General features: G+C 47.5%; 1 protein-coding gene and 1 pseudogene across 3 annotated transcripts; both read left to right on the forward strand.

Annotated features, from left to right (window-relative positions):
• The first annotated feature begins 368 nt into the window (after positions 1-368).
• Positions 369-22,503, forward strand: CHCHD5 (coiled-coil-helix-coiled-coil-helix domain containing 5). 2 transcript variants are annotated; one of them, XM_079940211.1, is made up of 6 exons: positions 369-2,658; positions 3,790-3,930; positions 4,019-4,184; positions 6,694-8,474; positions 12,427-12,525; positions 22,391-22,503. In XM_079940211.1, coding segments are annotated over exons 1-4 (333 nt in total). In that variant the 5' UTR covers positions 369-2,656; the 3' UTR covers positions 6,718-8,474; positions 12,427-12,525; positions 22,391-22,503. The 2 variants fall into 2 exon arrangements, with proteins under 2 accessions (XP_079796337.1, XP_079796336.1); XM_079940210.1 differs by lacking the exon at positions 22,391-22,503 and having other exon boundaries at positions 12,427-13,122.
• LOC307195740 (axin interactor, dorsalization-associated protein-like) lies at positions 10,457-12,217 on the forward strand (annotated as a pseudogene). Its single transcript has one exon. The product of its transcript is annotated as an axin interactor, dorsalization-associated protein-like (transcript).
• Positions 22,504-23,792: the final 1,289 nt, after the last annotated feature.

A 23,792-nucleotide genomic window follows, 5' to 3' on the forward strand; every position in this document is an offset into this window, starting at 1 on the left:
TTGGGTCCCCCTTTCCTTTGATTCCTAAAGAGGAAGTTAGTTACACTCTTGAGCCACAGGCCAAAAGGCAACTAGAAGTTTGCAGGCATGAATGTCAGACGTTTGAAACCCTTCCCTGGAGGAAGCATATTACCTGGACTTTGGGGTAAGACTCAGGGGGAGGCATGGGACAGGTTAAGATTTCACTCTCCCAGGAAGGGAAAACCTGAGAATTTAGTCTACATTTGAAGCCAAAGAGAAGAGATGCTGACGCTGTTCCCTTCCTCTCTTCCAGGCTCCATGCTAAAATGCTCACATATACTATATCTTGTGAAGAATTTCACTGTTATCATCCCCATTTTACAGACGAGCACACTTGCAACCAAGGAGGACCCTTTGGGGCCCTCCCAGAACACACTTCCTCCCCATGTCCTCTGCCTACCTTCTGTCTGTAGAAAGACTTTAGCCTCCTGGGCCTTCCCCGAGTTCCAAAGAGGAAATTTAATCAGAGAAGTGAGAAAATGCAGCAAGGAAAACCGTCAAACAAGACAAAATAATAATAGTTTAGCCATTAAACAAAGTCAAGGCCCTTTAGTTCCTCCTCAGGGGCTACAGATAATATTCTGAGCCGCGTCCTTTGAGCTGTTTTGCACATACTGAAACCCTCACCAGATGGAGGCACGTAGACCCCAGACTGGTTGGAACCAGAAAGTTGATGATACTAACTCCCACCAACCAATGAGAAGAACGTCTAGAACTGATCACACACCTCACAACCCCGCTCCCTCACCCTGTCTTTTTTTTTTTTTTTTTTTTGCGGTACGCGGGCCTCTCCCGTTGCGGAGCGCAGGCTCGGGACGCGCAGGCCCAGCGGCCACGGCTCACGGGCCCAGCCGCGCTGCAGCATGTGGGATCCTCCCGGACCGGGGCACGAACCCGTGTCCCCTGCATCGGCAGGCGGGCTCTCAACCACTGCGCCACCAGGGAAGCCCCCTCACCCTGTCTTTAAAAACCTTTCCCTGGGAACTCTCTGGCAGTCCAGTTGTTAGGACTTGGAGCTTTCAGTGCCCTGGACCCGGGTTCAATCGCTGGTCAGGGAACTAAGATCCCTCAAGCTGTGTGTCGTGGCCAAAACAAACAAATAAAAAAAATAAAAGAATGACAGAGCCTTTGCAGGTATGACAAAAACTGGCTAGAACCGATTAGGCCCAAGATGGAGGAAGATTCAACTCCCAGAAGACCTTGAACCTCATTATACACTAACATATGCAAATGACATGCCCACAGGTGCCAGGACAGTTCTGAGGCTGACCACAGGAGGCCAAAAAGTGGGCAGGGACCCAATTCCTGGAAATCCCCGCCCCTTCCCCTAAGTAGTTAGAATACTCCTCCCACTTGCCTAAGAAGTTACCCAGCCCATAAAAACTAACCACCCCATATTTCCGGGCCACTCTCCCCTTTTGAGATGGATTGCATTCTGCTTACAGAGTGTATTTCTCTAAATAAATCCACTTCTTTCCTATCACTTTGTGTCTCATTGAATTCTTTGGGTAACCAGACAGAAAAAACCTGAGCTTCTGTAAGTCCTGATACCAGGTGTGCGAGCTCAATGAAAAGACAGTGAGTTCGAGTCCCAGCCCATGGGTTCCAGTCCCATCTAAGCTGTGCTGTTTCAGTTCGGTAACATACTGAGACTCCAAGCAATTGTCACGTGCTCACAAATGGCTCTGGTTCCTCTAAGCCACTATGATTAACTACATTTTATGTTCATTTTGGCTCACCCTGGGTCTGGAAAAAGCTCTGCACACAAGACAGCAGGACTGACGCTCAGTTCTCTGACCAAGGGATACTCACACGGAGCCTCATACCTGAAGACAGACGAGGAGGCGGAAACGTCATATGATGAAGAATTACAGAGAACTAACTTCCCCAATGTGGCAGGGAGCCAAGACTAAAACTCACATCCGCCTTGGCTTCATAATTTATGCCAAGGGGTAGGGGACACGGTCTGGGTAACCCAGGCTGAGTAGACGAGTGGTCCAGGCCTCCTTCTCCTGCTCCCGGGGTGACCCCCTTCCCGCCCGCTCCGCCTCGCGTACAACCAGCGTCCCCAGAGGCTAGTGAGCGCACGCGCAGAGCAGAAGATGCAGAGGAGCATCAGGTATCAGGTTCCGTGTCCGGGCACCCAGCAGCCCGCAGCCACGGCGCCCAACCAAGCCGCGAACGGCAGCATGTTGAGAGGTCGCAGCAGCGGCAGCCGCTGGCCACCAGCTCCAGTAAGGCGACTAAAGGCGCGTGCGGCTGCGGCCAAGTACAGGAGCGGCGCACACCGGCGCGGCACTCGCGTTAGAGCGGAGGTACCGCGATTCTTCCCAGCACTTCCGGTGAATTCCCGGTGCCGCCAGGGCCAGCCGGAAATTGAAGGGCACAAAGTACCGAGCCGGCTGGGGCCGGAAAGTGGCTACGCAAGGCTCCACCATTAGAGGTCGGGGCCGGAAGGACAAGTAGGGCGTCGCCATGACGGGTTGGGCCTAAAGGGAACTGGGCTGCCTGTCTGCTCTGCGACCGGGAAAATACGAGGCAAGGAGGGTTGGGCTGGGCGCCGCCATGACAACCTGATACCGGAAAAGGCGGGGCTATCCTCCCTCATTGATCCTCCTCCGGCATCGGCCTCAGGATGTGAGTAGCGGGAGCCCCTACCCCGTACTGCCCCCGTATTCTTTCTCTTCCCCAGTGATCTGGACTTAGGCCAGGACTCCGGGAAGAAGGATTGGCCACTCTGTTCCCTGGAGATCCCGAGCCTTAGGATTCAGCGCTGTCCTTCACGAGCCTCAGTTCGGCGCGTGTTCAGGCCCCGCCCTCTGAGCGTTTAGGCTCCGCCCCTTTTTCGGGTGATAACGGAGGACTTTCAGGTCCAGTCTCTCAACACCCCAAGCCTTGCCCCCCAAAACACCGGGTCTCGTCCCTCACCCTGCAACCCTACGACTCCAGACTTCTCCCAGGACCTCTAGGACTCTTAGAGCCGTCCTTTTAGAGCTCCAGGTTCCTCCCCCTGGATCATCTGACTTTACCTTTTGGAACTTCCGGGTCTGTCGAGTATCTCAGATCTCACCTATAGGGCCCACAGACTTGTTCTTAGACACCACTGATCTCACGCTGGAGTTCCAGACCTTGTTCCCAAGAACTTGAAGAGCCTATTTGTAGGACCCTCCAGATTTACCCTAGAGCCCCAGCCTCACCCAGGGCTTCCAGATCATGCCCCTAGGACCCTGAGACCCACCCCAGGACCCCCAAACCTGCCCCAGGGCCTCAAGTCTCCCTTTCAGTACCCCTGTTTTCAGGTCTCATGTCTAAGACCCTTTGGTCAAGAGACCTTTACCCAGGACCCAAGACCTCAACCCTTGGACCTCTAACCCTCACTTTTAGGGCCTTTGAACTCATTTAGGGCTCCCAGGTTCTCTCGGAAAACTCTAGGTGTTACTTCTAAGGCCCTAAGCCTTCTCTTCATGATTCCCAAGCCTAAACTAGGGGATGCCCAGACTCCCAGACCCTTCTTCCAGGACCTCCACAGCCTGCCTTGGAATAATCAGACCTTTTTTTCAGATCCTCCACTATCTCCCCAGAAGCTTCCAGCCTGCTCCACAGCCCCCAAGGCTCATGCCTTACCTCTCTACCTCCCTGGCCCTATCCCAGGACCCTTCAGACTCTGAGATTTGCCCAAGACCCCATGGGGTGCCACCCCAGACTCAGATCAGAATTCCCTTTCTTGCCTACTGCCTGGAATTATCCTCAGACTGTCACGTCCCACAGGCAGGCGGCCCTGGAGATCACTGCTCGCTACTGTGGCCGGGAGCTGGAGCAGTATGGCCAGTGTGTGGCAGCCAAGCCTGAGTCATGGCAACGAGACTGTCACCACCTTAAGATGAGCATTGCTCAGTGCACGTCCGCCCAGTGAGTGTGGGCAAGTACGGGGCAGGTGGAGGGGGGGTAGGCAGTGGGGTGGAAGTCTCCCCAGGCCTGAAATGCCCTGCCCCTGCAGCCCAGTCATCCGGCAGATCCGCCAGGCCTGTGCGGAGCCTTTTGAGGCCTTTGAGGAATGTCTTAGAAAGAACGAGGCAGCCGTGGGCAACTGTGCAGAACACGTGCGCCGCTTCCTGCAGTGTGCTGAGCAGGTGCAGCCGACACACGCCTCCTCTACGGCAGAGGTAAGACAGCAGCTCAGCACTTCATCCCACCCCTTCATCTTCGTAGCTGCTCAGAGTAAAGACCTTGGAGTCAGCCTCAGCCCCACACAGACCTTTACCATGCATCCCGCTTTCAGAACATCAGCACATGTTCCCCTCTTACCCATTCCATAGTCCCTGCTTTAGTCCAGCCATCTCCTCCCCCCCTCCACAGCCAAGGTACTTGCCCCAGCCTTCTCCCTGGTCTCCCTGAATCCCCTCTTACCTTGCCTCCATGCGGTGGCCAGAGAGAACATTTAGGAACTGAAAACTAGTCACATTACACCTTTGCTTAAAGCTCTTTGGTGACTTCTCATCCACACTGAGAACAAAATCCCAGGTTCCTGCTGCTTCTCTGTGTTCTTCCCCAGGCTGACCTGATCCACCTCCTCCCTTACCCACTCTCCCTTTCTCGTCCTCATTGCCTCTCAGCTGTATGGGCAATGGGGGTAAGGATGGGGCAAAAAAGTCTTACCTGTTTTTAATGTATACAGTACCTAAACAGATATACACTATATCTATGGTATTAAAGTGTCATGGATGGGTTCAATTTTTAAAAAATGTCTAAAAAGACTCCTTGGGGGGCAATAATTTTTTTTAAAAAACGTTGAGAAATGCTGATTTAGATGTTTACTGTCTCTCCCACTGGCCTGCAAGCTCCAAAGGCAAAAGTCACATCTTGGGCTTCCCTGGTGGCGCAGTGGTTGAGAGTCCGCCTGCCGATGCAGGGGACACGGGTTCGTGCCCCAGTCCGGAAAGATCCCACATGCCGCGGAGTAGCTGGGCCCATGAGCCATGGCCGCTGAGCCTGCATGTCCGGAGCCTGTGCTCCGCAATGGGAGAGGCCACAACAGTGAGAGGCCCGCGTACAGCAGGAAAAAAAAAAAAAAAAAAAAGAAGTCACATCTTTCACCAGCTCCCTCTCAAGCCCCTCCCATTTGCCCCTCTCTCGGTTCCTGGGGCCCCATCTTCTCTGTTCGCACCCAGAAGAGAAGCCTTCTCTTGGACCTCCATGCTGTCAGTCTTACCTCATTCAGTCCGTTCTCTGTGAAGGTCCCAGAGTGATCCCAAAGGAACTCTGACTGTGTACTGCTTCATGGCTCGCATTGACCAGGCCAAGTCTACACCCCGCACAGTCTCTCGGGCCCTGCAGGACATGGCCTCTGGCCCTGCCTCTACCCGACATCCACCTCAAGCTCTGTGTTTCCTGCCCCAGTGAACATGCAGCTACTCGAATGCTGGTCTCTCCTGCTGCCAGGCTTTTATCTCACTTTTCCTCTGCCTGGACTGCCCTTCCCATTCCATCTGGCTAATTTGTATCCCAGCTTCGATGTCACCTCCCCCAGAAAATCCCGTCATGGCCCGTCTCCATCCTCCCAAGATCCCTGAGCTCCCTCCACTATGGCTTATACTTTACTGCCTTGTGTCTGCTTCCCTCCCATCGCCTGTTTCCGAGGAGTTCTTGCCTAAAGACTGGGGAAATGCCCTTCTACCAGGCCCTGTAGACATTGGGTTTTGTTTTTTTTTAATAAGGCACAGATAAGTGAAAGGTTCAGGTTCCAAGAGCAGACACCAGTGAGATGGACTTTTAATTCTTTTCAGAAAATATTCAGTAATGATTGCATACTGTTCACGCTAGTTTATTAATTGTATTTTGGTGATACTTCTTTCAAGTTTTTGAGCATCTGAGCAAAGACCCCACCTTCCTATCTTAGGGCCAGTTGCTCCGTCCCTCCCGGAATGAGCAACCAAGGCTCTCCCTGGTCTTCCTGGGGTCAGCCCTACCCTGCCCCCCTGCTACTCTCTGTCTCCCCGCTGGTAGCCAAAGGAGCTTTTAAAAACGGAAATGGGGTCACATCTGTCCCCTTTAAAGCCTGTGGCTTTCCAGCGCACTCAGAGTCATTAACCCCGCACCCAGGTCCTCCAGACTGCCCTCCCCTTCCCGGTAATGGCACCCCAGCTGCAACTTTCCCTCTCCGATTGGGGGCAGTGAAATTCAGGCCTCCTCTCTTCTCTGGTCTCCAAAATGGCAAACACACAGGCTCATCTCGTAAAACACGGCATAAAGACATGTCACGTTAGCGCGGCTGACGGCGTGAAGTGCTGCTTGTACCTCCCGCTCCACACACCTCTGCCCTTCACCCCGATGCAGTTTTCTTCATAGGATTTACCCGCTGACACGTTTTTGTTCATTTGTGTCTGTCCCTCCCTGGAGTCAGAGATGTGTGTCTGCTGCATCCACTGCTGCGTCCCTAGCACCTGTCACAGTGCTGGGCACACAGCAGGTGCTGTGTAAACCCAGCAGAATGCTGCCTTCCCTGCTCCCAGTGATGGCTCGCTGCACCCGAGGGCATCACCTGACACCCTCTCCCTCCAGGCTGTGAGCTCGGCAAGGGCAGCCTCTGCCGTGTCTACCTGATCTCGCCAGCAGTGGTCCCAGGGCCAGGCCCACAGAGGTGCTAGCAGATGTTGATGCGGCTTTTTTCTGCAGGCACAGCCACTTCCTGCCTCCTGAGGACCCTTCAGACCGTAGGAGAACTGGACATGAGCGACTGCGCTTGATGCCTCCACCCCTGAAGCATGGCCAGGTGGAGTCCTGAGGGCTGTGGACATGGGCCTGGCTTCCCTGGACATCAAGGCTCACAATAAATAAAGACTCTACAGGCTTTGGCTCCTGCCTTCAGCGCCTGCGGGCCCTGTTCCCCAGCTTCACCTAGTGCGCCAAGGAGGGGCCTGGGGCCTGGGGCAAGCTGCTCTGTCTGTTCACCAGGGTTAAGGCGACCCCTCTTCCCCCTCAGCACTGCCAACATCCATTTCCTGTCTCCTGCCGCACGGATACGGAGAAGGGCTCCTTCTCACCTTAACTGTAGCACTTACAAGTCTTCATTGAGTGTTTTCTTGAGGCTTAGGGGGCAATAAATAACACACGTCCTTCCCTCCTGAGTTCAGAACCAGTTGAGCAATAGACATGGGCATGAGGCAATGCAGGTGAAAACACTGGCTTTTGTATGGAAAACAGCTGCATTGACGGATGTGGCTTGGAGTTTGCTGCACTGGACTTCTCCTCTGTCTTGGTTTGCATCCTTCCAGAGTCCAACCCGGAGGATTTGAGTGCAGGTAGTATCTGGGGGCATGATTCCAGGAATACTCGTAGGGAAGTGGAGAGGTGTGACAGAGACGAAGGCAGCCAATAAAAGGTGCATCATCAAAACCGGTCACTGCTGTGGGCAGCTGAGGCTCAGTCCCACCTGGGACTTCTGGGAGGCGGCACAGAACATACCTCAGTTCCCCCATCCCAGGGGCAAGGAAGTTGGGGTGTATGTACACCAACTCCCCATCTGACACTGAGGGATGTTTTCATGGGCATTGACTACCCTATGCGTGGCCGAGTGCCCTCCTGCCACCAAGAGAGGGCCCTGAGCAGAGAGCAGTGGGAAGTCACGTGAGCAGCCTTCAGCACACAGGAGAGGGTGCTGAGTGGATCGGGTAGGTACCAGCAGTGGCTGCTGCAGCTTCTTAATGTTTCTCTGCAGGATTACAGGCTCCGCGGGCACAGCTGGTTGATCGTCTTCCTGCAGGGGAGGTCCTAAGGTGCAGAGGGTAGACAGGCAAGTATGCAGAGAGCGAGCCCAGAGCCTGCACCCAGCTTCACCATTCAGATAAGTTGCTCTTCCCTGGAGCGTAATCCAGACTTACAGAAACTGGAAGTGACTGGTCAGCGCTGACCGGACTGGCCATTTGAAATCTAAGGCTTGTGCTCTGGCTTGGAAAAATGAGCTGGGAGCCTCTCCTGGGGATTTGACACCTAAAACAAAGGAACTTGTTGGTTGGCTTCGCAGCCAGGGCGGGAGTCCTATGCAGTCAGGGTTGCAGGGGCCCTTGGATGCCATGTGGCCCGAACAAGAAAACCCAGGTTGTGGAGAGAGGGTTGTGATCAGTTCCTGTGGTCCCTGAAAGGGCTGCTTGGGTCCTGGTGGCTTTCTGTTCCCAGCTCCAGTTTCCTTGGGCTGTGGATTGAGCCCTCAGATTTCTGTGTACGTTTTCAGCCAAACTGTCTTTACTTGAGTAAGCTAGGGTGGGGTTCTCTCCATGTGACTGAAAGAAGTGATAAGAGCGCAGACAAAATGGAGGTGGAGACTACGTTTTAGAACATCTCTAACAGGCCTCTCTTCCACTAGGCTACACCAGCTTCCTTACATGGTGGGTCTCAGGGGTCCACGAGAGCAAAAATGGAAACAAAGTCACCGCATTCACCACATTCTACTAGCTGAAGTAAGTCATGAGGCCAACCCAGACTACAGGCCCTGGAGACGCTGCCTCTTTCTTGGTGGGGAAGGGACTCCACCCCTTGACGGCGTTTGCCTGCAAAGAATTTTTGCCCATATTTACCCATAAAAACTTCATAGTTTCTATTCTTGCGTCTGTTTGGGTAAAATGTATTTTTCTAAGAATTTTTCACATGATCTGAATTTTTAAATGGCCATCAATTTGTTCCTAATATCCTCATGTTATCTTAAGGTCCGTCAAACCTGTGACAAAGGCGCCTTTTTCATTTCTCTCTTTTCTTCTTTTGGCCGAGCCGTGTGGCTTGTGGGATCTTGGTTCCCACCTGGGCCCTCGGCAGTGAGGGTGTGGAGTCCTAACCACTGGACCGCCAGGGAATTCCCCCCGTTTTCATTTCTGACTTTGGTTATTTGTGTCCTCTTCCTTTTTTTCTTGATGAGTCTTGACAGGAGTTTATCAATATTATTAGTCTTTTCACAGAATCTGCTTTTGGCTTTGTTGGTGCTCTCTAGTTCATATATTTATTTTAATTTAAATCTCTTCTTTATTGTTACCTTCTTTCCTTGGATTTAATTTTCTGTTTTCTACCTTTTGGAATGTTTAGCTCACTGATTTTCGGCCTTTTCCCTTTTCTAATATATGCACTGTTTCCCCAAAGCATGGCTATTTTGCTTTTTTCATTGATCTCAGATTATTTAGACGTTTAAAATTGTATTTTTAAATTCCTAAACATATGGGGATTTTTCTAGTTATCTTGCCTAATTGCAATTGGGCTGAGAACATATTTTATGTGATTTCAGTCTTTGGAAATCTGTTTCGACTTTCTGGCTTGGCATATGGTCAGTTGTTGTTCATGTGCCGTATGTGCTTGAATGCTTGGCTCGTGACGCATCATCGTAGCTTGGATTCCCCCACAAACAGACTTTGAGACAAGGGTTTGGGAGATGATCCCAGAAAGCACTGGTAGAGCTGTGGGAAGTGAGGCAGGGAAGGGAAGGCAGCACATCAGAGGTGCATTTTCAAGCAAGGTATCACTGTGGGCAGCAGCTTCCTTCTCTGGGCAACTCTGGGAAGCAGTGGAAATAGGCTTCCCACTCTCGGGGTGAGGGCACTTGTACACCCTTCATTTGGTTGAGGGCTACTTAAGGGGATGGGTTTTTTGTGGGGTCTTTTGTTTTTTTTAGTTTGGCCCACGGGATTTTGGTTCCCTGGCCAGGGGTCGAACCCGTGCCCCCTGCAGTGGAAGCGCAGAGTGTTAACCACTGGACCACCAGGGGAGTCCCGAGGGGATGGATTTTTAATTCGCTGCCCCTTCCCGCTTGCCACACACATCAGGCAGAGTGGGCTCTGGTGGAGAGGGATCTCTCCAGCAAAGGTCAGCCGCCTCGCCTGATTCACCCACTGGGTTCACGTCTGTGGCCGCCACCTGTGGCCACAGCTGCCATTGCTCCCGTCTGTCATGGCTGCCTCAGCAGCAGCCAGCGTCATCCTGACCACCTTCGCTGCCTGTCACTACTGATGCCACCACCACATCCCGCCATAGCCACCGTTGGTGGAGGTATTGAAATGACAAGAATGCCTTCAAAATGCTTGACTCCGTTCGCAAAGAATGGCTGCATTCAACCCAGGAGGCCAGTGAGAAGTGGTGGGCGTGAAGGCGGGGGGAAGCCCAGGGAAGTGTGTGGGGAGGGACGGACGGCAGTGTTGGGGGGACGCGTGTGCACGCTGAAGGGTCTGAGTGAGCGGATAACGCTCAGGGTTCTGAGGAGGCAGAGTTCCAGTCAAGGCTTCAGAGCCGCAGAGTTCGGCTCGGGCGGCAGATGGGCTTGGGCGGCTCCTTGGTGGTGGTGGCGGTGGCCTGGCAGTTCCTCCTGGCCCTGTTAATGTCGGGGCCAGGCCCGGGGAGGATGGCACCCTAGAGCCCAGCCTCGCTGGGGTAGGGACGGGAGGGGACGCGGTGGGGACCGGCCATGTCGGAGGTGACCCAAAGTCTGCCGCAGCGCTGGGGTGCCAGCTTTGGGAGAGGCTCCGACTTCGACTCTTGGGGCCAGCTGGTGGAGGCGATAGAGGAGCATCAGATATTAGCAAGACATCTACAAAAAGAGGCCCAAGCTCAGCACAGCAATTCTGAATTCACCGAAGAACAAAAGAAAACCATAGGCAAATGGCGACATGCTTGGAATTACGAAGTGCAGCTTTACAGCCCACACGGTCCCAAGAAGAGTTTAAACTGGAGGATCTGAAGAAGCTAGAACCAATCCTAAAGAATGTTCTTACATATAATAAAGAATTCCCATTTGCTGTTCAGCCTGTCCCCTTAAGAAGAGTTTTAGCACCTGGTGAAGAAGAGAATTTGGAATTTGAAGAAGAGGGTGGTGCTAGAGCAGGGTCTCCTGATGCCTTTCCTGCTAAGAGTTCCCCGTACTTTATTACCAAGGTTGCCGTCAGAACCAGGAGTGACGTTACTCATTATCAGAATTGAGAAAATTGGCCTGAAAGATGCTGGGCAATGCATTGATCCCTATATCACGGTTAGCATAAAAGAGCTGAATGGCATGGATTTAACTCCTGTGCAAGAGACTCCAGTGGCTTCAAGAGAAGAAGATATGTATGTTCATTTAATGTGGACGTGGAGCTCCAGAAGCATGTTGAAAAATTAACCAAAGGTGCAGCTATTTTCTTTGAATTCAAACACTATAAGCCCCAAAAAAGGTTTACCAGCACCAAGTGTTTTGCTTTCATGGACGAGGATGAAATTAAACCTGGGCCAATTGCAATAGAACTATACAAGAAACCCACTGACTTTAAAAGAAAGAAATTGCAATTGCTGACCAAGAAACCACTTTATCTTCATCTGCATCAAACTTTGCCCAAGGAATGATCGTGACATGAATACCCTGGAACTTCTGTGAATCTTACCACTCAGTAGAAACCATCCTAGCTCCGTGTAGCCTATTCACTCTTCAACAGGCAGGAAGCAAGCCATACCCAGGCCAGCAGACCAGAGCGAGTCCATTACACAGCTGCAGCCCAGAATTCAAAGCCCAGCACGTCACTGATGGAAAAGACTCCTTTGGATACAGGCTTATTGTAGATCTTGAAACGTTTTCACTTTTCTATTAATTGTGCAATGAATAGCCTCTTTTCTAATGGGCCACTACTCCTGCCCTGCTTCCTGGAACGACACTGTTGTGGGTGGAATGTGCCTACCTGCACACTTAATACAGCAATAAGAGTGTGCTGGAGTTTACACACCTGTCCACTTCCGCTCCAATATGCTCTTCGGTTTTTCGAGTTAATGTCAAACTTTGGGTTGATGTGGGTAGGATAGTATGAAACTGTCTTTGAGAGGAATTGGACCAATTATGCTGCCCAAGGTCAGTCTGGAAATTTATAGGCTGCTCCTCGGAGACGGTCTTGATTCACCCTGATCTCATGGTTCTCCTGCTTAGAAATAGTGTGTCTTGGCCAAATCAGCATCCCATATGGGCGTTGTTCACAGGTTGTAGCTGTGATTTTTCCAGATGACCAGATCGTTCTTCTGAAAGATCATTTTTTTGTTTGTTTGTTTTGTTTTGTTTTTTTTGCGGTATGCGGGCCTTTCACTGTTGTGGCCTCTCCCGTTGCGGAGCACAGGCTCCGGATGCGCAGGCTCAGCGGCCATGGCTCACGGGCCCAGCCGCTCCGCGGCATGTGGGATCTTCCCGGACCGGGGCACGAACCCGCGTCCCCTGCATCGGCAGGCGGACTCTCAACCACTGCGCCACCAGGGAAGCCCCTGAAAGAGCATATTTTTAGTCATGTTGATTAGCTTCTTTCTACATCACATCGTTACTCTTTCTGATAGTGATTCTGGGGTTAATGATGGAATAATTACGAATTCTTGGTGGGTTTATAATGTCTTCTAAATCATGTAATCTAAAAATAATTTTATTTTTAGATTGTTAGTCAGATGCTAACAAGATACTGCAGGAATAACTGCTGTTTCTCTGACAACTGATTGTGAAACCTTAAAACCTGCCTACCTCTTCTTATAGTGGTGAGTACGCAAATCTGGAGATATTCTGTTTTTTTTTATATAGGTAGATAGGATTGCCATTTATTTCCTATGTAGATATATTTCCATTCACATATGGAAATATGCAGGTCATGAGCTTTTTATAATTTGACTATTTACATTGTTTCAACTTGATAATGGGGCATAAATAAAACTTTCATAGTACACACGAGGTGGATACTTGATACACAGAACATTAAGACTTGGGGTGGGCATTCTGTGGGTTAGCTGTGGAGCCCACATATTTAATATTCACTATTTTAAATGACCAATGCTAGCATGAGGGGAACGCAGTGCCAGTACTTGGCCTATTTTTAAACTAGTGTAATAGGCCTGGTCATACCGTTCAGTATGTTTGCTTTTTAAAGTAAGTAACCACAGTCAAGTTCTAGCCCTTGCACTTCAAGAGATCTAGTCTCCACTTTCAGTTGTCTGTTAGGTCAGTTCTGTTTACTATGATGGATGTTAAAAAACTATATGAGCCTGAAGAATTCTCAACCAAATTCAGTCTTGCCTCTCTCTTGATTAGCTTAATTCCAAAATGATTCCATCCACAGTAGCTTGAGGGGATGAGGTATTTGCCTTAATAAGTTACTTTGTTGTTCACGCAACTCTTAGACTGTGAGTTGTCAGGCCCCCCGCCCCCGCCGCCGCCCCCCAGACTGTAAGCTCCTCAGGGGGCAAGAACCACATGTTCGCCACATCACGTACATTTTCTGAGGTGCTTGGCAGCGCTCTGTACCCTGTGGAGTACTCGGTATCTTCTGTTTGATGTTGCTGACAAGACCTAAAACTAATCCCTTAAAAAACCTACCATTTGGGTTTCCCTGGTGGCGCAGTGGTTGAGAATCTGCCTGCCAATGCAGGGGACACGGGTTCGAGCCCTGGTCTGGGAAGATCCCACATGCCGCGGAGCAACTAGGCCCGTGAGCCACAACTACTGAGCATGCGCGTCTGGAGGCTGTGCTCCGCAACGGGAGAGGCCACGACAGTGAGAGGCCCGCGCACGCGATGAAGCATGGCCCCCCGCTTGCCGCAACTAGAGAAAGCCCTCGCACAGAAACGAAGACCCAACACAGCCAAAAATTAATTAATTAATTAATTTTAAAAAATAGTAGTACTTAAAAAAAAAAACCTACCATTAAAATATAGCAAAACTGGAAGAAAAAAAAAAAAAGCCAGTCAAAGGTGTGTGGAGGTTAGCAGGCGGGGTATGTGAACCAGAAAGCAGAGTCTTCGAGGGTCATCATTTTCACCTTTGATGGCTGGACTGAGGATTTTGTGCCTGTCACTGAACATACTGACTTTGATGATAAAGATTATCACTATATTAATGGTAAGAAATATTTCAGTCAGCACTTACCTTCCAAGGGTAAGCACCTCATTTATACCATCAAAAACTTTCAGGCAGAATGTGTGCAAATAGAAGTCAGATCTCTAAAGAAATTAATAATCTTGAAAGAAAGTAAGCTAGCTTTTACTGTAAAGTGTGCTGCTTTTCAAAAGTCCTGCTGCCACACCCTAGACCAATTAAATCAGAATCTCCTGGGGTAAGACCCACCCAGACATGGGTATTTTTTTTAAAATACCGATTTTAAATTTTATTTCAATATACAGCCAAGAACCACCGCCCTGGCGGAATTCCTCATTTTTGGTTGACTGCGTTTTGTAATATTAACTTGTTTGGAAATAAAGTTCTGAAAGTTGTTGACTCTATTTCTGAAGCCCCTGATGATCTAGAATTTATAGAGTCTGGGAGCCTATGAGTGTCACAATAGTATTTCTAACCCAATGAATATTTACCAGTGAGGTGGGGACATACGAAACAAGGTCAGATTCAAGTAATTTACATCCTTTCCTCCTTCTCTGATGGGCCAGAAATTATGGGATGCAAGGTGTGTCAGTTCAACTGGACAGAAGGAAAGGGTGTCACTCTAAAAAGCATTAAGCAGCAAAAATGTCAAGGACATGGACAAGTTTGTGCAATAAGGGGACCTGCCCTCCTGAGTCTTCCAAGGCCAGAGGCCTGGACACTGCTGCTGGGACTGTGCTGGCTGCAGAGCATGTCCAAAGTCAAATCTCTTACTTCCCCAGAGAAGACATTGAAGATAACACGGTGACCTCGATGCAGCAGTGTGAGGTGCTGGCGAGAAAAAGGGGGGAAATGCAAATCGGTAAAATGGAGAAAGAGAACAACTCCAAAGATTCTGTACCCAGCAGAGCGTAAGCCCCAGGGAACCAAGTCCAGGGAAGCATATTTACATATGTTCTTAAGATACGTAAAGGCAAGACTTTAAAAAAGAAGACGGCAAATAAAATAGTACTAATTTAAATGGATATAACCTATACAGAATAAAAATGACAACGACCTGTTTCTTCCTGTCTGATGATACAGTAAAATAGTTTTGCTTTCTCTGTTTCCTTTTCCAGTAATAATTCTCTGAACTGCCTGCAGGCTTTAGGATGTCTTATTTTCTTTCATTTAGTGGTAAAACTGAGAATCCTAATGATTCCGTGTTCAGTGCTTTTGTTGAGAGAATGTTTAGCTCGATGTCATCACGTTGGCCTGACACCAGGAATCAGTGTGATGTGTGCCTTCTGAGAGTACAACTTCAAGGCAAAGTGAATTTTACATAATAGAGTAAAAGTGATAAAGTAAAACAAAACAAACAAAAAACAAAAAATCCTCATTTAATTCTTCTTTACATTTCGAGAAAAGGAAAAGTGACCAAAATGCACATTATAAAAGCCTCAATATCACAGGTAAGTAAATCACGTCTCTTTTTAGCAAAATGTGTCCAGGACACTTAGCAAGTAAGATCTTTCTGTTTTCTTTGGTAAGGAGCTTATATGCTGAATGGGATTTGCCAAAATTTACATTTGCACTCTCTGCTGAATATGCAGATAAATAAGCAAAGTCTAGTTTGTATTTGTATAAGAGATCAGCAATTTTTTTGTTTTATGTCTTCTGCAACTTCAAGGCAACCTTCATAGAAATTAAGAAATGATGTGAAGCTCCAGTTTTCATTGAAAAAGTACCTAAGAGCTAGGGGAAACATTTGTTGTGGCTGCCATGCCTCAGTTGAGTCACTGTAGAAAGTATGATCATTGGTGAGATACGATGGAGTCAGTTTCGCACTGTTAGGGGCCAACACATCTGTTACGCTCTAGAGTCTACCCTTCTGTTGGCCCACAAGACATTTTAGTTGCAATATCTGAATGAGGAAATGTAATTCTACTCGGTTTCATAGCGCGGTCAAGGGAACAGTACGCTGATCGTACGTGTTTGTGTCGATTCAATGGCTGCTGTTTTCAGCTGAGCTTTGGTGTCTTTTGGGGAGACAAACAAGCAAACGAACACACTGGCTTTTTTTTTAATATATAAATTTATTTTATTATTTATTTATTTATTTTTGGCTGCGTTGGGTCTTTGTTGCTGTGTGTGGGCTTTCTCTAGTTGCGGTGAGCTGGGGGCTACTCTTCATTGTGGTGCGCGGGCTTCTCGTTGCAGTGGTTTCACTTGTTGCAGAGCACGGGCTCTAGGCTCAAGGGCTTCAGTAGTTGTGGCACGCAAGCTCATTAGTTGTGGCTCGCGGGCTCTAGAGCGCAGGCTCAGTAGTTGTGGCGCGCCGGCTTAGTTGCTCTGCGGCATGTGGAATCTTCCCGGACCAGGGCTCAAACCTGTGTCCCCTGCATTGGCAAGCAGATTCTTAACCACTGCGCCAACCAGGGAAGTCCCAACACACTGGCTTTTGATACATTTAGAAGTACTTGCCTGTCTCATCCTGAACTTGTGCGATTCAATCTCCACATGTGCTTTCATATACTCTTTTCCACCATGTGCAATCCCCAGTTTTTTTCTGCATAGTGTGCACTATGATATATTTTGGTTACTTACTTTCCTAATCCAGTTATATATGTCCTTCCATTTGTCATTAAAATAACATAAACATTTAGTCTGTGTTTTATGTGTTATCTGGGTCATGCTGGCATTGGTACTATAATTATTCTCATTTTCATTATCTGAACTCCTAGAAAACAAAGTCACGATATTCACAATGTTAAATATTAAACTATCACTGTCCCAGTCCAAAGTACAACAGTTGATCCACAGAGACAGAGTATTAACATACAACTACAATGTACTTGTTACACATTTAAGTTGCATCATTCAGAGTGATGCAGCGATGGAGGATTCAATACTCTCAGTCAAATTATACATTGGGAGGAAAACAACAACAACAATGGCAGGGAATTCCCTGCAGTCCAGTGGTTAGGACTTTGCGCTTCCACTGCAGGGGGCCTGGGTTCGATCCCTGGTCAGGGAACTAAGATTCCGCAAGCCGTGCTGCATGGCCAAAAAAAAAAGGCAGGTGGTTAACTTTTGAAATTTAATCTCCACTCAGACTTCTCTGCCAAACTCCAGATTTGCATATCAATTGCCTACTCGACTTTTTTTTTTTTTTAATTACTACACTTACTTTATTTTATTTACTTGTTTATTTTTTGGCTGCAGTGGGTCTTCGTTGCTGCTCACGGGCTTTCTCTAGTTGCGGTGAGCAGGGGCTACTCTTCATTGAGGTTCGCAGGCTTCTCATTGCGGTGGCTTCTCTTGTGGAGCACGGGCTCTAGGAGCCCATGGGCTTCAGTAGTTGCAGCACATGGGCTCAGTAGTTGTGGCTCGCGGGCTCTAGAGCGCAGGCTCAGTAGATGGGGCGCACCAGGTTAGTTGTTCCGTGGCATGTTGAATCTTCCCGTACCAGGGCTCGAACCCGTGTCCCCTGCATTGTCAGGCGGATTCTTAACTCCTGCACCACCAGGGAAGTCCCAACGTTTCTATTTTGATGTCTTGAAACATCTCAATATTACCATGTTCAGAGCTGAGCTTCTGATTCTCCTCCTAAAACTGTTCCACCTCTGTCTCCCCTAACTCAGGCAGATCCATTCTGCCCGCTGCTCAGGCCAAAGACCTTGGGAGCCTCCTTAACCCCACTTTTCTTTCACATCCAATATCCAGTGCATTTGGAAATCCCATTGGCTCCTTCTTCAAAATATATCCACCATCCCTCTACCTTTCAGCACCTCCTGTTACCAAATCCAGCGGGAACCACCATCCCTCACACCTGGGTTTCTGCACAGCCTCGTCCCTACTCTCCAAGTTTCTCCTTCCTCCCACCCTGAGTGTGTTCTCAATACAAAAGCTAGAGGGATCCTTTTAAACATGTAAGTCAGAATATCTGTCACTTCTCCATCTGAAACTGTGCAAAGGTATATCATCTCAGAGCAAAAGCCAAAGTCCGTAGAGTAGCCTGTGATGCCCTGCGCCGTCTGGGCACCCTCCTCCTCATGCCTTCTGACCTCATTTCCTTCCAAGTTCCCAGCCACGTGGACTCATTCCTGCTCTTTGAACACTCCAGGAGTGGCCCTGCCTCAGGGCCTTTGCTTAATTCTGCTGGGAGCCTTCTTCTCCCAGAGAAGCATGTGACTGTCACCTCTAAGTCTTTTCTCAAATGTCACCTTCCTACCACCCTACGTAGCACAGATACGTACCTCTTGCCCTGCACTTCGGATAACCTGCTCTTCTCCTTTTATCACCTCTTCGCCTACCTTATTTATTAGTATTATTGCTTACGGTCTGTCTCTCCCACTCGAATAGGCAGGAATCTTTGTCTCATCTGTTCATTGCTATATCCAAAGCCTTGAGGATAGTGTCTGATAGGTGCTCAATGAATATTTTATTATTTTATTTTATTTTATTTTTGGCCATGCTGCGTGGCCTGCAGGATCCTAATTCCCCCACCAGGGATCGAACCAGTGCCCCCTGCGGTGGAAGCTCAGAGCCCTAACCACTGGACCAGCAGGAACTCCCTCAATATATATTTTAGAATGAACGAAGGAGGTGATCACTATGCTCTGTTCAGGTCACAGCCTAGGAAGTGTGGCTGGAGCTGTCGTGGTGAGGTCCGGGGCTCCGGAGTGGTAAGGCTGAGGCCTCACGGCCCAGGGGTTCACCATTGCACTCCCTCACCTCTGCCCTAAGTGGCTCTAGCCTATTTATCAAGGTTGCATCATCGTCTGGGGAAGAAGTTTCATTGGAAATGCAAGTATCATCTTATTTGAAAGACAGGCAGATCCCTCAAAGTTGCTCAGATCTGTAGGCAGGCTGTGCTAAATCAGGTGGTAGGGAATGCCCTCCGAGAAGATGACATTTGAGCAAAGACTTGCTGCTAGGTCCAGGGCATGCGATCGAATCTCAGTGCGGAGAGAGGGGAGGGGGCAGCAATGAGATATGGTAAAAATTTGTTTCTCTGCTCAACCTAGTAATGCTCTAGGGCTCAGAGACTTCCACTTGACTTTCTGCACATGTCAAGCAGATGAAGGAAGAGAGAGAGCTTGAGGATTATGGAGAGGTTTTTTAGGGGCCAGTTCTGGAAGTGCTGGTGTACATCACTACTGCCACCAACCAGAACTCAGCCCCACCTCACGGCAAGGGATGCTGAGAGATGTAGCGTACTTGTGTGCTCCGGAGGCAAAGCAAGTAAGCGCTCAGCATCGTCTGTGCCACATAGGTACCCTGCGTAATTCGGGGACAATACTCAGGGCTGTAGAATGAGTAGGGTACCAGGCACACACTGGTGTGGATGGGAGAGGTGTGTGGCCTGGAACAGCCTTTCGGGAAGGCAATGTGGAAGAATCTTCTTCCCTCTGTAGGAATTTATGCTACAGAATCATGAGTGTACAGATGTAAGTGTACAAGAACGCATCCAGCAATGCAGTTCACAGTAATAAAAATTGGAAACATTGGACAAAAAATGGGATGCAGATCATTTAAAAACAAAGACAGGGACTTCATCGGCAGTCCAGTGGTTAAGACTCTGCACTTCCATTGCAGGGGACATGGGTTCGATCCCTGGTTGGGGAACTCACATCCCACATGCCACGTGGCATGGCCACAAACAAATAAACAAACAAAGACAGATCTTCTTATATTGTCATCTGAACAGATGTCCAATAAAATGCAAATTGTACTGTAATTATAGTGTGATCTCAGGAAGAATATTTATACATTAATTTTTTAAATACATAGTATTTGCACGTGGTACAAAAATTCGAAAGATAGAAAAGGCTATCCACTGAAAAATCTCCCTGTCACCCCTGCTCCGGGTCATCAAGTTCATCTCCTTACAGGCAGCCTATGCTACCAGTTTCTTGTATATCTTTCTAGGAGCATCTTATGTATACACCAGCAAAGACATACATATGTGGACACATTCCCACACATATGTGTGTGTATCTCGATCCTCCTTTTTTATGCAAATGCTAACTTACTATACATATATTGTTTTCAAAACAATTTTTTACTGAAGTATAGACTTACAATGTTGTATTAGTTTCGGCTGTACAGCAAACTGATTCCGTTATATAAGAGTATTTCAGATTCTTTTCCATTTCAGGTCTTACCAGATACTGAATATAGTTCCCAATGCCACACAGTAGGTCCTTGCTGTTTATCCATTTTATACATAGTAGTGTGTATGTTAATCCCAAACTCTTAGTTTATCCCTCCCCCCAACTTTCCCTTTTGGTAACCATAAATTGGTTTTCTATGTCTGTGAGTCTATTTCTGTTTTGTAAATAAGTTCATTTGTATCATTTTTTTTCGATTCCACATATAAGTGATATGTGATATTTGTCTTTCTCTGTCTGACTTACTTCACTCAGTATGATCATCTCTAGGTCTTTTGTCAACTAAAAATTTAACTTTGTGATCATTCCATTATGAGTACCTAAATAATTCTCTCTTTCTTTTTATGGCTACATAATATTTCCTTTTATGGATATAAAAAATGAGTTATATTTAAAATTAAGTGTTTCCAGCCCATATATACATAGAACTATATGCAGAATATCCTCAAACTCTTCACAGCTCTTGCTAAGGCCGCAGTGACCTCCACGTGCAGTGAGCACTTTTCAGTCCTCCTCTTGGCCGCTCTTGACGGGTTGCTTTCTGACAAAGACTCTCTCCTTGATCAAACTTGAGTCAATTTCCCCCAGGCCCTATTTTTGATTAGGTCTCAACCTTGGCCGCCATCCTGTGTCTGGTCTGCCCAACCCAGTCTCAGCAAAGAATCCTGCTAAGTTGGTTTAGGAAGAATTCCCTCATCTTTGACATCTGATCAAGTTCCTCACGCCCACCTTTGACATCTAAGTCCTTCACCTGCCTTAGCAAGAATTCTGTTAGGTCAGTTTCGCAAGAATTCCTTGAAGTCTCCCCTTAGTCATTTTCCATCCACTGAGCCCTTCGTGCTGCCCTTGGCTCTAAATCCCCCTTGTCCTTGTTGGAGTCAGTGTTGAGTCAGATCTCTCTGCCCTATTGCAGTACTCCTATTGCAACAGTCCTGAGGAAAGCCTTTTTTACCATTTTAACAAGTGTCAGTATTAACCTTTAACCTTGCTCCCTTAACCATTCCCTGAAACTCGTCTTCCCTTGTCTTTCTGTACACACTTTGCAGGCCTCCTCCTGCCTCTCTGGCCATCCCTCCACCTACTCCCACCCCTGGCAGTATTCTTCAAGCCTTGAACCAGGCCTCTTCTATTCTCTACTCTCTGCAGTGACATTTCCTATAGAGAATTGCAAACAATTCATTGCGTCACAGATGGTTTCCTTCAGCCCAGGCCTCTGCCACAGGCTTCCCCCGACTACATGGATTTTTCTCAGATTTTCCAAGGGAACACTCACCATCCAGAACTAAAGGCAACATCTTCCCAAGCTTGTCTGTCATTTCCTTTGGCCCCCTCACCCTTTCTCATGGCCATGTCATTGCACCTGGGCCTGGAGGGCTGTTGCTCGCCATGGCCAGTGTGCTTAGTTAATTCCTTCTCATCATTTAGACCTGAGCTCAGCCCAGAGTCCCTTAGAGAGTCTGCTCTGTCCCCGCCCTCCTCAGAGGCCAGATTCCACTTCTGTATGTTTTCACAGCAGTGCCATAAGCACCTCACTTGTGGCCCCACTTGAAAGAGGGAACCTCAGGCTGATCCGGACCGAGAGACAGTCTGCAAAATGACTGTCTTGGACTCTTCAAAAACATCAGTGTCATGAAAGACAGAAAAAGTCCAGGGACTGGTGCTAAAGAGACATTGTTTGGGCCATCCATCTCTAAGCCATTATTGGGATAATTGGGATATTTGAATATGGACTGTATATTAGACAATAAATGTTAAGTGCCTTGGGTTTGATAATGATATTGAGTTAGTATATAAGAATTATAGGGAATTCCCTGCCAGTCCAGTGGTTAGGACTCTGAGCTCTCACTGCCTTGGGCCCGGGTTTGATCCCTGGTTGGGGTAGGATCCCACAAGCCGTGCAGTGTGGCCAAAAAAAAAAAAGTTGCTTAATATATGAGAATTATATAATATATAAGAATTCTTTAGGAGATACATGTCTAGGGATGAAGTCTCATAATAAATGCAACTTATTCTCAAACAGTTCAGAAAAGAAATGTGAGTGTATATATGTATATACCTATAACTATAGGTATTACATATACACCTATACCTATCATTCACATATGTATATTTATACATATGTACATATATATACACACTATATATAAACATATTTATCTATCTATCTAGAGAGAACAAATGTGTCAAAAGGTTAATAATTGATACATCAAGGTAAGGGATATACTGTATTATTTTTGCAACATTTTGTAGGTTTGAAGTTTTCCAAAATAAAAAATTGGAGGAAAATCAGTGAACATGTAAAGTATAAAAAGCTTTGGGGAAGAACTTCTTGATAACAGTCATTCAGGCCATGTTGTCATCCTTTTGTTTTCAACTACAGTCCAAAAAGATTGACTTTTCTGGGCTTCCCTGGTGGCACAGTGGTTAAGAATCCGCCTGCCAATGCAGGGGACACAGGTTCGATCCCTGGTCCAGGAAGATCCCACATGCCACAGAGCAACTAAGTCCACGTGCCACAACTACTGAGCCTGCGCTCTAGAGCCCACGAGCCACAACTACTGAAGCCCGTGTGCCTAGAGCCCGTGCTCTGCAACAACAGAAGCCACCACAATGAGAAGCCCATGCACGGCAATGAAGAGTAGCCCTCTTTGCTCACTCCAACTAGAGAAGTCCCGCGTGCAGCAACGAAGACCTAACGCGGCCAAAAATAAATAAATTAAATAAATAACTTAAAAAAAAAAGATTGACTTTTCTAAAAAAAAAAAATCTGAGACACAACTTAATGATTTAAAGTACAATCCAGTTGATAACACCTTAACTTAAACGGCTCAAGATCATAGAGATATAGTTTGTTCTTTCTAGTTTTGAAGTTGGACACAGACTGTGCATGGGTTTATTCTATTATATTTTAAATAACAAAATAAATAAAGCAGGCCATGCATAGAATAGTGATGACAGTATTATGGAAAAAACATTTTTCTTGGTCCAAGTCTGAGCTCTTGAGGTACAAAAAGCAGAAAGGAGGAATAAATAAAATTAAAATCTGATGTTAATGAAACAGGAAATAAAAAAGCAAAAAAAAAAAAAAAAGGCTTAAAAAGATGAATTCCAAGTTGCTTCTTCAGGAGCCTGATTAAGGAAAAAGAAAGGAAAAAGTTAAAAGAGATGCATTAAAAATTAGAAAGGAAATGTAACCAGAAATTGTCTGGAAACTACTGTGTGCCGCTCTATCACAAAAATTTCCTGGGCTTCCCTGGTTGCACAGTGGTTAAGAATCCGCCTGCTAATGCAGGGGACACGGGTTCGAGCCCTGGTTGGGGAACTAAGATCCTGCATACCAAAAAGTAAAACAAAACAAAACAAACACCCGTATATCCTTTACTCAGATTTACTTATTGCTAACATTTTGCCTCATTTGCTTTGTTGCTTGTTCTCTCTCTCTCTCTCTCTCTCTCTCTCTGTATGTTCTTAACTTTTTTTTTCCCTGAACAATTTGAGAATAAGTTGCAAACATCATGGCCTTTAACTCCTGGTGTAATACAAAGCACAGTGGTGAGGGAGCTTCTGGTAGCAATGAGAAATTCAGTGGTAGGGTCCTCCACAGGCTGGGGTGGCGGTAAGACATGGTACCACTGAACTGGACTGCCTTGTGTTACTGGGAATAACAGGATTCTGAAAAAGCAGAGGCAGGTGGGGTTACTTAACTGTCAGAAATGTGGACATAATTACTGGAATGGGCAGCAAGCTTGAGGTAGCAACCAGGGTACCTTGATACACAGAGA

This window comes from Stenella coeruleoalba (assembly GCF_951394435.1).
Source record: "Stenella coeruleoalba genome assembly, chromosome: 13".
Lineage (NCBI taxonomy): Eukaryota > Metazoa > Chordata > Mammalia > Artiodactyla > Delphinidae > Stenella > Stenella coeruleoalba.